Below are 15,818 nucleotides of genomic sequence, written 5' to 3'. Positions count from 1 at the left end.
ACGAATGTTATTGTTGAGGCCGATATCCACTGTTGGGTGGTGGGGGCGTAGGGTGTGGGGGTGGTCGTCTCGATAAATCTCGCACCTCGGCTTTGCTGCTGCTTTGGTTCAGTACAGTCAGAATTGAAGAAAGAAAACAATTGCACATGATTTTGAATTTAAAGGAAAAAGGTTTAATTCTGTTATTAGTCCCTCTATTTTGTGAAAGTTGATGATTTAATCTTTATACTTTTTGAATTTAAAATTTTAGTGTTTATTAAACAATAATCATTAAATTCTGCTATTTTCAAAAATTTTATGCGCCAATTATATTATCATCTATCTTACATGCAGTGTCATTTCAATTCATTATTTCTATATATTACTTACAAAAAATTTCGTTAATGGATTTGCGTCAAAATTGAAATTTTAAAATTTAAAAAATATAAGAATTTATAATGATCAAATTGGAGAATATCTACAACTTTATGTATAGTACACAACTAATAATTGAATTTAACCAAACATATTTAACTACTATTATTTGGAATATGACTAAAATTTTAAATTCAAAAAATATAAAAACTGAATCCATAATTTTTACAAAATACAGTACCAATAGTAGAATTTAACCTAACTACAAAAAAGCGCAAAAGAAAGAGAGATACGGTATTTGTTTATGGTGTTGGGTTCTTTTAGAAGTATGTTTATATTGTTAAGTCAGTTTTTATTATATATTGTGGAATCCAAAACATGGGGAAAAGTGGGGGATAAAGAAGGGGTTTTTGGTAATGATGAAGGGTAAGCAAGGAAACAAGAAGAAGACAAAGGTTGCTTGCGCAAATCTAGCTAATCTGGGGGCTTCTGGGGCAAGTAAAGTGAACAGCTTTGGCGCTGAACTTGAACCTGTAAACTGAGCTGTGTGGTTAAGCCAAAAGCCATCCCCTCCCCCTCCCATCCCTTCCCCTCTCCTCCAACTTCCACTCTAAAACCGTACTAATAAACACCATCCATCCCCTTTCATTGCCCACATTTTCACTTGGTCTCATTATGTTTTTGAGTGTACATACATTTACAAGCAACTCAAACAAACCCAGTTTCAACTTCTTTTCCTTCTTCTTCTTCTTCTTCTTTATTCAAAATGTTATCTTTCTTTTGATTCACTCTTTGAATATCTCAACTTTTTCTTGTTAAGATAGGACAAGAAAACCCCATCCTAAGGAAAGCTTTGCCAAAGGGAAAGAAAAATAACAATCAAAACGTACTATGTTTTTATTTTTGGGGAGTAGTGTTTGAAATAGAAAAGCTCATTTTTTTAATATCCCGCTCATTCTTTTGTGTTATAATGATGATAGGCTTGTGGTGGTGGTGGTGTGAAAGCCTTCTTCAAGATTGGTTCAGTATGGTGACTGCAGTGAAAATTGAAGCAAGATTGAGCTTTCCCATGACAGTTTATGTGAAGCAAATGGGTTTTGGATGCTCATATGAAGAAGCATGGAGCAATATTAGAAGGGATATTATAAGTTTCCTCAAAGTCCAATCTTTGCAAGCTCTCTTCTTCTTCTTCATCTTCAGCTTCTGGTGATGGAAGATGGTGGATGAGATGGCAGCGGAAGCGGCGGCGGTGGTGGTGATATTGGCGGGATCGGCTCAATCTCTTATATTGTTCATTTATGATACACTAAAAAAATTTTTGTTGCCTTTTTTGCTGCTTAGTGCCTACATTGTTGGTCCATAATGTTGGGTTAAAAGCAATGGGTATGTTGCTCTCTTTGCTCATCTTTTGCCCTTTTTCTTTAAATTTTAGTAACACTAACTTCCTCTTTCAGCTTTAGTTATGTGCTTGTTGCTTGCTTCATGAAGCTTTAAAAAATTGAACCAAAAAAAGAGCAGTAAATAAGTAAATTTTTGGGGTTCCTTCTAAGAATGAAAACTTCAATTCAAAGCTCAATTTGTAGTTGTAATTTATTGTGTATTTTCTGGGGAAATATGTTTGTGTAATAAATTTGCAATCTCCTCGTGCATTTACTCTCATGCATCTCTGTTCACTTTAATGGGGTTTCTGTTGACCTAGAGAGCACCTAGAAATGGCCGTTGTGCAGGGCAGGGGCACCATGAAAATAGAGTCTAAATTGGGGGCTATATTTATTTATTATTTTAAAAAGAGCATTGATAATTTTGAGAAAAACAAGAAAAAACAAAGGGAGAGACAAGAAAAGATGAGGGTTAATGAGTGAGGGGAGGAGGAGGATGGGGTTTGGGGATTCATGGAAGTGTCCTATCATGCTGGCACTGCTCTGCATATTTTGGGGGGTTTTTTGTTTCCTTTTTTGGTTTTTGGTCAGCACGTGAAACTGGGTTGTGTTTTGGGGTGTTTATGTTTTAGACAATAGGTTAGGTGTGTGTGTTTATCTCTAAAAAAAAGTTGAGATGTGATTATTTTTGTTTTGAATGGTTTGATGGTTGATGGTCTTTGGTGGGTGGGGCCTTTTTCATTTATGGTAATTTCCTGGAAAGTGATTTCTCATTGATAAATATATATAAAAATAACCCAAATTGTTTAGAGATTTCCTATTTTTGTCGCCTAATTTATATTTAGAATCAAAGTAATGTGTGTTTACTAATTTGTCTGTGTCAGATGGGTTCGTGTCTTTCAGAAATATTTCTACATCTAAGCTATTATTTAATTTTTTTATTCCCTTTAAATAAAGTGTTTTTTGCCATATGTGTATTGCTTTTGGTTACTAATTGTTTCCCTTTTCAAATATTTCACACGAAATGCTTGATATCATAGTATCTTTCATTTCTTGGGAAATAAGTTACTTGGACATATTTTGTATTGTGGAAAACAGCAGCTTAAAATCATATTCCTTTTCGTGAATTTAATCGATTTAGTTTATATTTTTTAACTGAAATCTTTTAAATTTTTATAATTTTTAAAAATTTATAAATAATAATAGTTAATTTATTAATTAAATTTATAATGAATACGGTATATAAATTTAAACATCAAAATTTCAAAACAGAATTTAACACTATTCAAAAATGATAAGTAGAAAGACCTTTTGACTCATTCTGAGTCAGGGATGGCTGTCCAAATCAAAGAGCCAGAGAGGGTGGCACATATCAGCAGATTTATGATCTTGTCTTATGGGAGTAGCAGAAGACAGATTTTAGCAATGAAATAATAATTAAAATTTGAAACAGTGATTTTATTTATGACCCAATTTTGCTAATTTGTGCATGCAATGACCAGTTTCGAAAATCAGTACTGGGCTGAGCTCTTAGCTGTAGAGTGTAGGTAAAATGTCTGTCTCAAACCATATAGCCTAATGCCTCTGTTTTGTTTGCTAGCCTAAACCAGCTCTGCCATCTTTTATTTATTTATCTAATCTATTTTCTACCATTTTTCACTTGATATGGTCATATTTTCCATTACAGCTCAAGTACTGTGTTTACAAGTTTTGTACCAAAACTCGGCCAATTCTGGAAACCTAAAGCTACAGCATTCAAGAGAGGGGAGTGGAAATTAAAGAAGAGGGACCCCCTTGTATTTATGACTTTTGTACCTTTATTAACTGGTTAAAATCTATCTCGGTATCCTTGTCGTTTCTTGCTCACAATCCAAGCCTTCATTCAATTGGCGTCGTCACGTATGGTACTTTGGGGACCTAAAAATCTAGCTGATCCTGCCCTCTGTTAATTAATTAATTGCATCTGCATCTGCATCTTACTCATACAAAATTAATGCTTCAATTGGTACTTTTCTGGCGTATTATAATATTTGGTCTCTTCTCCCACGTCCCTCAATTGATGTCTCTCAGCACCATAGTTTCTCGTGGCTATTCCACATATCAAACAATGGCACCACTCTAACGCGCCAAATTGGTCCATAATAGCTTAATAATACAGCCAACCATGCACATAATGCAACTAACAAGAATAAAAACATAAGACAGAAATTTACTGAATCACAAAGTTCATATATAGAGAACTTTTGCCATTAACATCATCAGAAAGAAGTCATCCATCAAGAATGAATACCATCTATCTCGATCAAACAGACGATGAACTAAACAAATTTCAAACAGAGTATATAAGCCAAATTTATTGCAGTCTTAACAATTTTTTTAATTCATTGAGAGCAAAGAAATCCAACAAAATAAGGCCTAAATGGAAAAAGCATAACACATGACCAAGCTGTATGAGCTACACAACCAGCAATTGCATTAGCTGAAATCAGGTATACTGTTGCACTACAGAGATTCACATAACAATGACCAAAGGTAACTGTGTAGACTACAAAGACATATTTCCTAGTACCCATTTACGATATCAAGGGGGAAGAGCGGTAAACTTAGTCCTCATGTTCATTGACATAAATCAAACAAAATTAGCACATGTTGAAGATGTAAACTGGAAGAGTGGGATGCATAGATTGCAAGAATGAAATCCACTTTGGTTGAATCTAGTAGTAGAAGATTATTTGATGATATAAACTAAATGTTTAACATCTAGTGCTTCAGTAAAAAAAATGAAACTTACACTGCAACAATAAGTGTTTTGACACTATTCCAAAATGGTAAAATCTAAACCACAGCCATCAATGTCCTTGGGAGGAGAAGGGAGTGGGGAAACACCCTTGCAGTTAGAGCTTCAGACTATATCTTTGGATGTTTCAAATTCAAATTCTAGAATGGGTGAGATTGATGGGATGATACGTACAAAAAGTATAATGGTAGAACAATATAATAAAAAAGAACCATAGACATGGTTATGTATAGGTGAAATAAAGTAGCAAGTTCATACATGTCCCTCGCTACTAGACATACTTTTATGTGCAACAACAGAATAACCTTCCTCTTAAAGGTTAAACATAGCTGGACTAACATAATGCATACATAAAAGTCCGTAATAATGAACCAATCATGGACTTTGAAGACATAAAATTGACATTAGACAAGCAATGGCAAGTCTCCTAATAATTACCATTCAAGTCAATATATATCACAGAAAGTATCAAGCATTATTTATCATACATAAGATAGTTTAACTTGAATTTAACACTAATACGAATTCTTAATCACCCTGGCAGCTTACAACTATAACATAATACCATCCCCACATTTCAAAAACTAAAAGATGTTGTCTCCAGCTAACAATAGCAAAACCAAGTAATTAGATGACCGTACCAAAATTTAGCAGAAACCTAGTTCATAGCTGTTTCATTTATATCCTTCAAACAAAGATAACTATAAGATGGAATAAACCTCAACCATAATTGAACATAATTTAATCCAGTTCGAAATTAAATAAAAAGAAATATCTAGTCAGTTCCTCAATAGAAAGTTTGATCCAATATATAGCAAAGGAATTCCTCATGCTCAACTTGGATGCCATATAATTGGTACAAAATTAACCTCAAATTATTCCACGGCGTATCCAAACATAACAATAAACAAACAATAGGCGATGATAATAATGACAACATCACAAAACAACAAATACCCCGATCAAAAAATTCATCAGGGAAGAAACCAACAATATCACCTGCTCTGCCATCATTGCTTGACTTTCTCCAAGTACCATTTATAAGTATCAATAAGCCCATCTTTCAAAGAAATCTTGGCATTCCACCCCAATGAAGCAAGCTTCGAGCTGTCCATGAGTTTCCTAGGAGTCCCATCAGGCTTCGAAGAATCCCAAACAAGTTCCCCTTCAAACCCAACAACTTCCTTAACCAATTCAGCTAATTCCTTAATAGTAACCTCTTTTCCGCTACCTACATTCACATGTTCCAACCCACTATAATTTCCCAGCAAGAAAACCACAGCATCAGCTAGATCGTCGACGTGCAAAAATTCCCTTAATGGACTACCAGTTCCCCAAATAACTACTTCTTTTGCTCCTTCCACTTTGGCTTTATGGAACCTCCGCATCAAAGCGGGCAAAACGTGGGAATTTTCCGGATGGAAATTATCGTTGGGGCCGTACAAATTTGTCGGCATAGCGGAAATAGCATCGAAGCCGTGCTGAATTCTGTACGCTTGGCACATTTTGATCCCCGCGATCTTGGCAACGGCATACCATTCGTTGGTGGGTTCCAGGGGACCGGATAAGAGCGCGTTTTCAGGGATGGGTTGCGGCGCAAATTTGGGATAAATACAAGAGGAACCGAGGAAGAGGATTTTCTTAACGCCGTGGCGGTAAGAGGAATCGATGACGTTGGTCTGGATTTGGAGGTTGATGGCAATGAAATCGGCAGGGTAAGTGTTGTTGGCGTGGATCCCACCAACTTTAGCGGCAGCTAGTACGACATAGTGAGGTTTCTCATCGGCGAAGAAGGATTCGACGTCGGATTGGCGAGTAAGGTCCAGATCGGCATGGGTGCGGAGTAGGAGGTTGGTAAAGCCTAGGGACTGAAGTTTACGAACTATGGCAGAACCAACTAGGCCTCGATGGCCTGCTACGAAGATCTTCGCTGATTTGTTCGAGAAGAAAGAATCTGTGGAAAAGAAGAAACAAAACAAAACAGAGTTAGACTATTAAGCTGAGATCTGGTCATAAAGAAAAGACAAAGAGAGGGAATTACCGGTTTCTCCCATTGCTGGAGACTGGGGAAGTGAAGAACTGAAGATGCCGAGCGAAAGAGAGCAGATGCTAATATGCTTTGGAAACTGATAATAAGTACTAAATAAGAGATGTGAAGTGCTCCTGAATAGCGTCTGTATTGTATTTTGAACCCATGTGGGAAATTTCGTTACTGGGTATGGGTTTAAGGAAGCTTCATTTGTCGAGTTTGAGTGGCGGAGGAAGAGATAAGGAAAGGGCCATCGGCCATACAAAGTGTTCGGCGTTGTTAGCTCCAAAAAAGTCTTAACGCCCAATTTATTGGGCCGGTTTGGAACCCAACAATTTGTTTCTTATTAGAAATGGGCTGCTTCTGAATGGCCTAAACTCCAATCCCTTGATGTTGGACTATAATGAGGAAAAATATGAAGAATCGTAATTTTTTTATTTTTTATTTTGTGTTAGTGAAGTTTGTTTAGATTGAAAATTTTATAATGTTAGCACTTTAGAATTAATAAACTCAAAAGGCTTGGATGTGAAATTGTTTTGTTTAGATAAATAATTGGTTTAGATTAATAGAATTTTTTTAATTATATTAAAAATAAATAATATAGAAATATTCAATAAATTTTAAAATATATATTATAATTAAATAAAATAATTTTTAAAGTTTAAATTTTTATCTTGTAGTGAGACTATGTGTATTAGATCAAATGAAATTAAGAGGAGTTTAAAAAAAAGGGGATTTAGAAAAGAGATTTGAACGATTAAAACTCCTTGAGATTATCTAAAAAAAATTGAAATTCTTGAATATATCTATCCAAATAAATATATTTATTTTTAAATTTTCAAAAATATTCTCTTACAAATCCTATGATTTGAAAAGAATAGCAGAGTAAGAGTTTATGTAAAAGCGCGTATAGGGAATTTCGAATGAAACTAGGAAAGATAGCAAGTCATTCTTTTTATATAATATTCAGGTAAAATAGCCAAACGAAGTTATGAAATGAAAAAAAGGCCTCAAGTTGGCACATATGTGAAATGAATAATTGAGTAGATAAAAAAAGTTTGGTTCTTGATGTTAGCCACTAATTTATAACACGATCATTTTGGAGTAGAAAATATTGAAAAATAGAGAATATTTGAATTTGGAGCTAGTGAACCCAATTCACAATCACGCTATGAAACATAACAAAAAGTAAATGGATTTTTCTCCAACAATGAACGACAAATCACATTTATACTAATATTTCAATTCAGATCAGTCCTTACAATCAAATCATAAAATTCGACTCTAACGCTCCGAAGCCATCCAAATGACACTGACAATAAGCTTTGCCTAGGGACTCCTCTCACAAAGATTATGCCATTGCCAGACATCATATTTTTAAATCAGTCTACAAATCGAGCCAATACACGACCCTATTAAAACATAGCCTAGTGCCAAAAATTTGACACCCATAAATTTTTATTTAACTCGAAAATAGAAATAACTCCATACAACCTGTGACTGACTGGCTGACAACTCTCAGGCTGACGAAATACACTGACAAACCACCGCCCCACCACCAGCCACCTCTTGCTCATCCTCTTCCTCCGCTGCAGCCTCCCAGCACCGCTGCTTCATGGTTAATTTAGTCGGGATGCGAACCATGCACCTCTCACCCACGGAGGAGTAAGTCCTGTAAACCACACACCCTCCACCTGGCAGCTCTTGCTTCACTGTATACTGAGATGTGTAGCCTTCCACGTCAGCAACTTCCATGAACCAGACAGGGACCCCACCATTGCACGTGATCGCAACAGAGAACTCTTTTGGACCAAAACATGTCAGCACCCTCTTAACCAATGGTTCGAGCTTGATAGTCTCAAGGTCGAGCCCCATGGACTCGTAGCTAGCGTAACTGAACCCATCTTCTGGGGTCACGTGCACCGTGGAGTAAGCCAACCCATCGATCCCATTCATTGAGTACCCACAGGGGTCAAACTCGAAGTCGCATATCACGTGACTCGGAATAATGTCAGCGATTCCGGACAGTTTCGTCATTTCACGTGCCGAGTGATTCTCGTCTCCCGATTTCTTGTAAAAGGCGCCTGCCTTTTCTCTATTCAAACCTGTCATGCACATTTCCAGAGTGATCTCTCCCCTCTGATCTTCCACGAACTGTGGTGAACATTTTGGTACGGCCGAGTAAATGTGCCAGCTACGGTTTTGAAGCTTTGGATCGCCGATTATATAAGCTTCGGCAATGAAATCAGTGAAATAGCCGTTTAACATTGCAACTTCCTCAGAAAAGTTACGGTGAGGGGAGGGCTGGTGATCAGGAAAAATGAAGGAGCCACGTGAGTAGTTAACTCGTGACACAGTGAGTGAGAGTGAGTTACTGAGTTGGAGAATCGGAGGAATTGATAAGAGAAGCTTTGTGGTTCCGCATGTTTTCAGGATAATCTTGTTTGGGTAAATGAAGAGGCTCGACTCTGAGAGAACGTACGAGTCGAAGTTGGAATTTGAGAGCTGAGAAACAATGGTGCAGCAAGCTGGCTCGAGGATTGAGTCGATTTGGGCTCTAGATAGGGCTCGAAGACCGAGTCCATTTGGGCCATTGAAGACGGGTGGATCAAAGAAAGTGATTTCCAAGCGTTTTTCAAAGCCCTCGAAGCCTATTGGTGAAGGAGGCAGCGGTGATTCCATGTCCATTCTCATTACAACAAAAGCTCAATGCTAAGAATATCACTAGAAATTTATTTCAATGGTTTTGGTATTTGATCAAGGAAGCTTCAGTCTCTGATTCTTAGAAAATCTTCTTAAATTAGAGAGAGAAAAAGAAACAAAAAGAAAAGAAATAGATAAAAGATGCCGAAGAAAATCCTACTCTAAGATCGAGAGTGCCATTTTGTTTGAAGGTATATCAGGATGGCTTCCTAACGCACTGCAACAACAAGAACCATTCAAAGAAAAACAAAATGTTAGACCCAAAAACATAAAACAACAGTTCAAGGGAAAATGGAGGACACGTACGTTGGAGTAAGCAGCGGATCGGAACTTTTCAATGCCACCGTTTGGACGAATGTCTTCAATGCTGTAACCGAGAGGAGCTTCGTATTGTAAAGAACTACTACTACTACTAGACTTCTTTTTACCGCCCTTAGTCTCCATTACAACATTCACGCTTACCTGCTCCAAAAAAGTCTCAATTAAATCTTCCTGAAAAGATTGAATCTGGGTACAAAAAATTTGCATCAGAGATTGAAGGGAAAATAGAGAACAGTATGCTGAGCCAAACAAACAGATTATTGGGAACCCGTTGTTAAACAACAAACTTACAGTTCTGATAAAGGATTCTGACCAATGGAAATACAACACTGAATGGGAAAGGCTTGAGACCAAATTTATTTTATTAAGAAACAGTTTAAGAAAACAAAGAAGATATATGTGACAGGGAAAAGGAGAGGGTGGTGAAACAAAATACAGGGGCGCTTTTATTAAGGGAGTATTTTAGATTGAGGGATGTAAAGGAGGAAAAAGGGCTTTCTCTATTGTGCGAGTGAGAGCAGAGTGCGGAGGCATGGTATTTAAAGAAGAGAAAATTTACGTGGCAGTTTCTGGAATTTTAGTGTGGATAATCGCGTAACTTTGTGAAGTTAAATAACATAATTATATAAATTTAGTGATTATCGTAAAAAAAACACTTTTTAATAGATTAGTGGTTTTTCAGTTTTCTAAAAGATATTAATTTAATTAAAATAAATCTCAAATTTATATATAAATTTTTATTTAATGTGTATTTGAATCATAATTAAAATTTTGATTTTGATTTAATATATACATTTAAAGAATTAAATATGTCAATTTATTTTTATATTAAATAAATATAATTATTTATGTATATAATTATAAACATAAAATAATGTTATATTAATAATTATGTTAATAATTTACAAGAAATGAATCAAGTTAAAATTTTATATATAAAATTGTACAAAATTAAAATTCATATATATAATTACACGTTAAATAATAATTCATGTACAGTTTTAATAGTTATCCTATTTAATTATAAACTTAGTGATTATTGAAATAACCGTTTAAAAATATTAGATTAATGGGTTTTTGGGTCCTTTTAGTAAAAAAAAAAGGGCTTAACTTTAAATTCGGTGATTATTGACATAAAAACCTATAAAGAATAGTCGATTAGTGGGTTTTTTCACTTTTTTCATTAAAAACGTGGTAATTTATTTTTTATCAGAAAAGTCATTTGTAATTAAAATAGTGGCTAGTTATTCTTTTTATAATTTGATTTTAATTTTTTTTGATCTCCTAAATGAGCTCTATTAAAAGATTTGTGTATTAAAAATAGAATATTAATGAAAATATAATTAGCTTTTAACTTTTACTCGGATATTTTTTCATAATTTTTCTCTCCAATTTCTCAAATTTTAATAAAATTATTTTATTTTAAATGAAAAAGTTGATAAAACTAATGAAATTTTAATCTAATAAACATATTAGCTTACAGGTGAATTAATATGTACTTTATCAAAAACATAGATAACCTTTTTTTTTAAAAAGAGACTTTTATGAGCATAATTAAAATTTTATATAAATCTTTTCGGCCAATGTCTTAAATTTGTCATTTCAATCCATGCTTCATTGATTTTTTTTATATTAATCATTTTTTATAAATATAATTTTTAAATAAATCATGTATCATAATTTAATATAATGTGTTATTTTATAAATTTATATTTTATTTATCAAGTGGTACCAAATCCAACAAGATATTTAATAATAATTAGATAATGCATCATGTACTATGTATGTAAAAGGATGAAATATGTAACTTAACTGAATAATGAACCCAAGTTGTGGGCTAAAAAATTTCGTCGGTGTTACTAACCCTCTAACGTCATCGATCTTTATTCTTTTTCACCTATTTATTCCACACACCTTTATCAATTACCACAATTCATCTCCTCCTTTTTACTTCACGCACCTTTCTCCTCTTTAGTTTGAATATATATTTTATGGGCATCTTTGTTGTCGCTATCAATTAAGATGAAATTTATTACCAACAATTCATATTAAAAAATGAGTTCGTCATAAATTTTTAAATAGTAGATCTTTATTTGCGTATTGATATAATTTTATTTCGAAAATATTCCAAAATAATAAATATTTTCACGCATTAGTTTTGACCCGTGTTGCTTTAAGCTTTGGTTTTTTTGTGTTACTTTTCTTTATTTAACAAGTCTTTTCTTTTTCTTATGGAAATGGTGGAAGTCTTTATATTGACACCTGTAGGTATCAATCTTGCTTGTAAAAGTTTATTTATGGATGTATTTGTGTCTTCATCACTTTGATACATGCTCAATATTCTTGTTTCCATTGTTTTAGACCTTTCGGAGTTGGTTCCTTTATTGTGTTAGATGTTTATAGCGGTCTCAAATATGTTGTATTTGAATATTCTGTTATTGTTACAGCTGAAACTTTTATTCATGTTAATGGAGCTTTTTTTTCATAATTTACAACGAGTGTTTATTGCATTTTTGTTTTCTTTTAGATTGTATATTTCCATTAATGCAATGAATTAATTTTTCAATAAAAACTAAGTGAAAATACATATTTAAATAGAAGAACAAAGAAAATCTTTGCAGATAAAAAGTTTACCCCCTACCTTCTGTAGCATGGCTGCCAAACTTTTATCTCATCGCTCATTGTGAATGTATCAATAACTCTTTAATTGCTTACCAAAACCATTATGATTCTTTTAATATTTTCTTAAAACAGTTAAAAGTAATAGAATCTATACTTTTTTCAGCTTTATTTTTTCTAATAATCTGATTATAAGTTTTTATTATATTTATTCTTTTTGACACAATATTTATAATTATTCATAATCTTTTTTCAACTCATAAATAGGAAAATAATACATTTCAGCACACTCAAACCCACGGTTTCCTACATTGACAATAATATTCATGTTAATTGAACTGAGACTATAAATATTTTCGTGAGAGTTTTATTATAAATATTTGTATAATTCTTTTTCCTATTTTTTTAAAGACACACACCTTATTGATATTTATTTGTTTACACTAAACAGATCGAAGGGGAAGGTCTAAATTAACCTTAAAAGTTAGGGAAATTACTAGTTCATCATAGACTTAATCCGAAGGCTTAACCGAAAAGTGAAAGGATTTAAGTAAAAATATTAACTTGAAAAGTGGGCTTGGATAAAAAAATAAAGCTAATTTTTTAAACGGGTCAAACATTGAGTAAGTTTTTTTTGGCCTGGGCCGAATTTGTAAAAAGAGAAAAATACTACTATTCTTTTATTATTTTGCCACTGTTTTTTTGTTGTTTTGTTATCATATTGCTATTATATTACTACTATCTTGTTGTTATTATTTGGATATTATATAAATATTATTTTATTATTACTACTATTTTAGAGATATTTACTTGTTAATTTGCAGTTACCTTGGTGTTATTTAAATATTTTTTAAAACTTTGAGAAACACTTACCTTAGTATTATTTAAGTATATTTTTTTAAAACTTTGGAAAATATCTATTTTAATGTTTGTAGTACATTTGACGTATCATATTTTTAAAACTTATTTTTATATAAAAATAAATATAAAAAATTTAATACGAACGAGTCGAATCGAGTTTAAGTTTTTACATTTTTATTTGAGTCAAAATTAAATAACATTTTAAACCCATTTTCAAGTCAGACCTAAAAAATAAGCCTAATTTTTTACCCAGTCGAGCAATGGAGAACTCTATTTCATCATTGAAAGTTAGAATTTTCTATAGTTTGGTTAATTTATAACCGCAGTTATATCGTGCTAAATAGAGTATAAATATAGATTCTTTAGTTGAAGGTTATGCGAAATATTTTTATTAATCACTTGTTTAAATTTCAAGAATAACATTTATTTAATGCAATATTTTTTCTTAGATATTTTCGTATTCATTTTATGTATTCGGAATTTTTAATTATGTCTTTAAAAATGGTAGTAGGATAAATTCTAGAACATTAGTAAAAACTGGAATTTTAATATTAGCCATTTGGCACAATGGGGATTGCTCTTCAATCCCACGTGGCGGCGTCTTGCTCGGATTCTTAGTCACGTGTAATTTTACCTAAACTTGATTCGTTTCCTCACGTGTTTTTAAGAGCGTGAATAACACCTTTTATGGGATTGGATGGAATTTTCTATTTTAGGAAAAAACCCATTTGGATTTTGTGATACAAGAGTTTATAGCCACTAAGGAAAGATGAGGAGGTTCAAATTCAATACAAGCGCGTGAGGGTTTTTATTTATTGTATGATTAGAATCCAGTGTTAAAGGTACATGTGGAGGCATAGATTCGCATGATGGTCATATCATTTGGTGATGAATGTGTGCATCACAGCTTAGATTCTACGTGGTGCTTACACGTAGATTTTGTTAGTCACGGGAGATGAGATTTTTAAAAATAAATTTCATTTCTTGCGCAGTCAAGAAAGCATCTTTTTACGGTGAAAAAAGCAGAAGTGAACTTTTCTTTTCAAATTTGAACACAAAAAATGATTAAAGCAGAGATTCTTGAGCATCAAGATTCGCGCCCTTCTAAATAGGTGATATGTTTAATTGTAGCCAGTATATAAAAAAACACATCACGGAAAATAAATATCCATTTTATTTTATTTTATAATTACATAAGCATATACTTATATTTGTAATATATTTTTTAAGGTGTTGTATTTTTAAAATAAAATTTAAAAAAATTTAGATAGCAAACTCGATAAATTTAATTTATTTTTTATATAATATTTGGTTCTATTTATAACTCTTTTAAGATCTTTAAATAAGAAAAAAATACGTTTTAGTATGCTTTAACCGACATCATTATATATTAATAACAGTATCAATGTAAATAGAATTAACAAATAATCAATATTTAATTTGTTTTTATTTCAACGTTGATTAATGTTATATAAAATGGTTTAATATTCAATTGCTTGCGACTTAATTCTAGAGTCCATCCCTTTTTAAACTTTATGAAAATCGATAATTTAATCTCGTCATTAATAAATAGATAAAATCAAATAATTGATTTTTATTAATTTATTTATATATTTTGTTTAACTATTTATTGTGTTAATTAATAAAATATTGAATTACTATTTTACATATTACTTAATTAAATTACCCAATTATACTAACTTGGATGAGTGAAATTCGAAAATAAAGGTAATGTTTTGATATAGTAAAAGGGGGTAGTGCACAAGCTTCAAGCTTCAGATATAAATGGTAGTTGGACAATTGGGTATGGGAAAATGTTGGTGTTTCCAATAATGTTGATGTATTAACTCATTTGATAATTTGATTCTAATAAATTTGTTTGTAACATCCAAATTAAGACATAATTTTTATTGTGTATGTTAAGAGTATTACAATTTGTAATTTTAAGGATTTGAAACACAATAAACCAATACCATTATTTTTAGAAATAACTTACTAAAATTTAAATTACAAAAATGGATATGTAAGTGGATAAAATTTAAAATATTTGCGTATATTTTTTTTGTAATAGTTATACCATGTCACTTATAATATATTCTGGTGTAGGTGAGGGAGATGAGTAGGGATTGATTGTCATTCGTTTAAAGTGAGACACAGCTGTGGGATACTGAGATTCAGCCTTGGATTGGAGAACTTGTCTCATGCTAAACTCTTCTTTTTCCTTTTGCAGTTTTTCTGCTGCTGACTGTCGGTTTGAATTAAAGGCCCAAATTTGTCCTCATCTTCAATATTAACTTAATGAATTTGTTTGTTTAATATTAAGATGGATAAACTATGTTTAGGTTAGGGGAACTGCTGATTTCATATCTCTAATCCCAATCCACTTTTTACTTTTAACCTTACTTACAGGTAATGTATCGACAACTTTTAGGTATTACCCTTTCAAGTCAATGTAAATGTACTTTTCAGCCCCAGCCTACGATAATTTGGTATCATTTACTTAAAGATTGTGTGATTTCATAACGGTTGAAATAAAAACACTGAATTTAATTTTTAACAAATTTAATTGGTTTTAATATTAAAAAAAACATAGATATAAATTTTTAAATAAAATTAATGTTTTTGATAATCAATTTAATATATATCGAATTACCAACATAATTTTAATTTTTGATGTGGCTTGATTAAACCGGTTACAATATGTTCTTTTCTATTTTTTAATCACAACCGTTTTTAAAAAAGATTTCACGGGATC

General features: G+C 32.4%; 2 protein-coding genes and 1 long non-coding RNA gene across 4 annotated transcripts; 1 reads left to right on the top strand and 2 right to left on the bottom strand.

The window, feature by feature from the left end:
- The first annotated feature begins 609 nt into the window (after positions 1 to 609).
- On the top strand, positions 610 to 1,813 carry LOC121229202 (uncharacterized). Its single transcript, XR_005926897.1, has 2 exons — positions 610 to 1,240; positions 1,335 to 1,813. It is a non-coding gene; the product is annotated as an uncharacterized lncRNA (long non-coding RNA).
- A 3,504-nt stretch (positions 1,814 to 5,317) lies between these two features.
- Positions 5,318 to 6,840, bottom strand: LOC107944887 (GDP-L-fucose synthase 1). The gene is made up of 2 exons (XM_041112711.1): positions 6,572 to 6,840; positions 5,318 to 6,484 (listed from the first exon to the last, which is right to left on the bottom strand). The coding sequence occupies exons 1-2, from the start codon at positions 6,582 to 6,584 to the stop codon at positions 5,541 to 5,543; spliced, it is 957 nt and encodes a 318-aa protein (XP_040968645.1). The 5' UTR covers positions 6,585 to 6,840; the 3' UTR covers positions 5,318 to 5,540.
- A 930-nt stretch (positions 6,841 to 7,770) lies between these two features.
- LOC121229201 (S-adenosylmethionine decarboxylase proenzyme) lies at positions 7,771 to 10,096 on the bottom strand. 2 transcript variants are annotated; one of them, XM_041112709.1, is made up of 3 exons: positions 9,875 to 10,096; positions 9,569 to 9,724; positions 7,771 to 9,479 (listed from the first exon to the last, which is right to left on the bottom strand). In XM_041112709.1, the coding sequence occupies exon 3, from the start codon at positions 9,251 to 9,253 to the stop codon at positions 8,078 to 8,080; it is 1,176 nt and encodes a 391-aa protein (XP_040968643.1). In that variant the 5' UTR covers positions 9,254 to 9,479; positions 9,569 to 9,724; positions 9,875 to 10,096; the 3' UTR covers positions 7,771 to 8,077. The 2 variants fall into 2 exon arrangements, with proteins under 2 accessions (XP_040968643.1, XP_040968644.1); XM_041112710.1 differs by having other exon boundaries at positions 9,569 to 9,769; positions 9,875 to 10,090.
- Between the last annotated feature and the right edge of the window lie 5,722 nt (positions 10,097 to 15,818).

The sequence above is a fragment of the Gossypium hirsutum genome, chromosome A05 (genome assembly GCF_007990345.1).
Source record: "Gossypium hirsutum isolate 1008001.06 chromosome A05, Gossypium_hirsutum_v2.1, whole genome shotgun sequence".
NCBI lineage: Eukaryota > Viridiplantae > Streptophyta > Magnoliopsida > Malvales > Malvaceae > Gossypium > Gossypium hirsutum.
The sequence above is the reverse complement of the archived record's forward strand: the minus strand, read 5'-3'. Positions and strand labels throughout refer to the sequence as shown.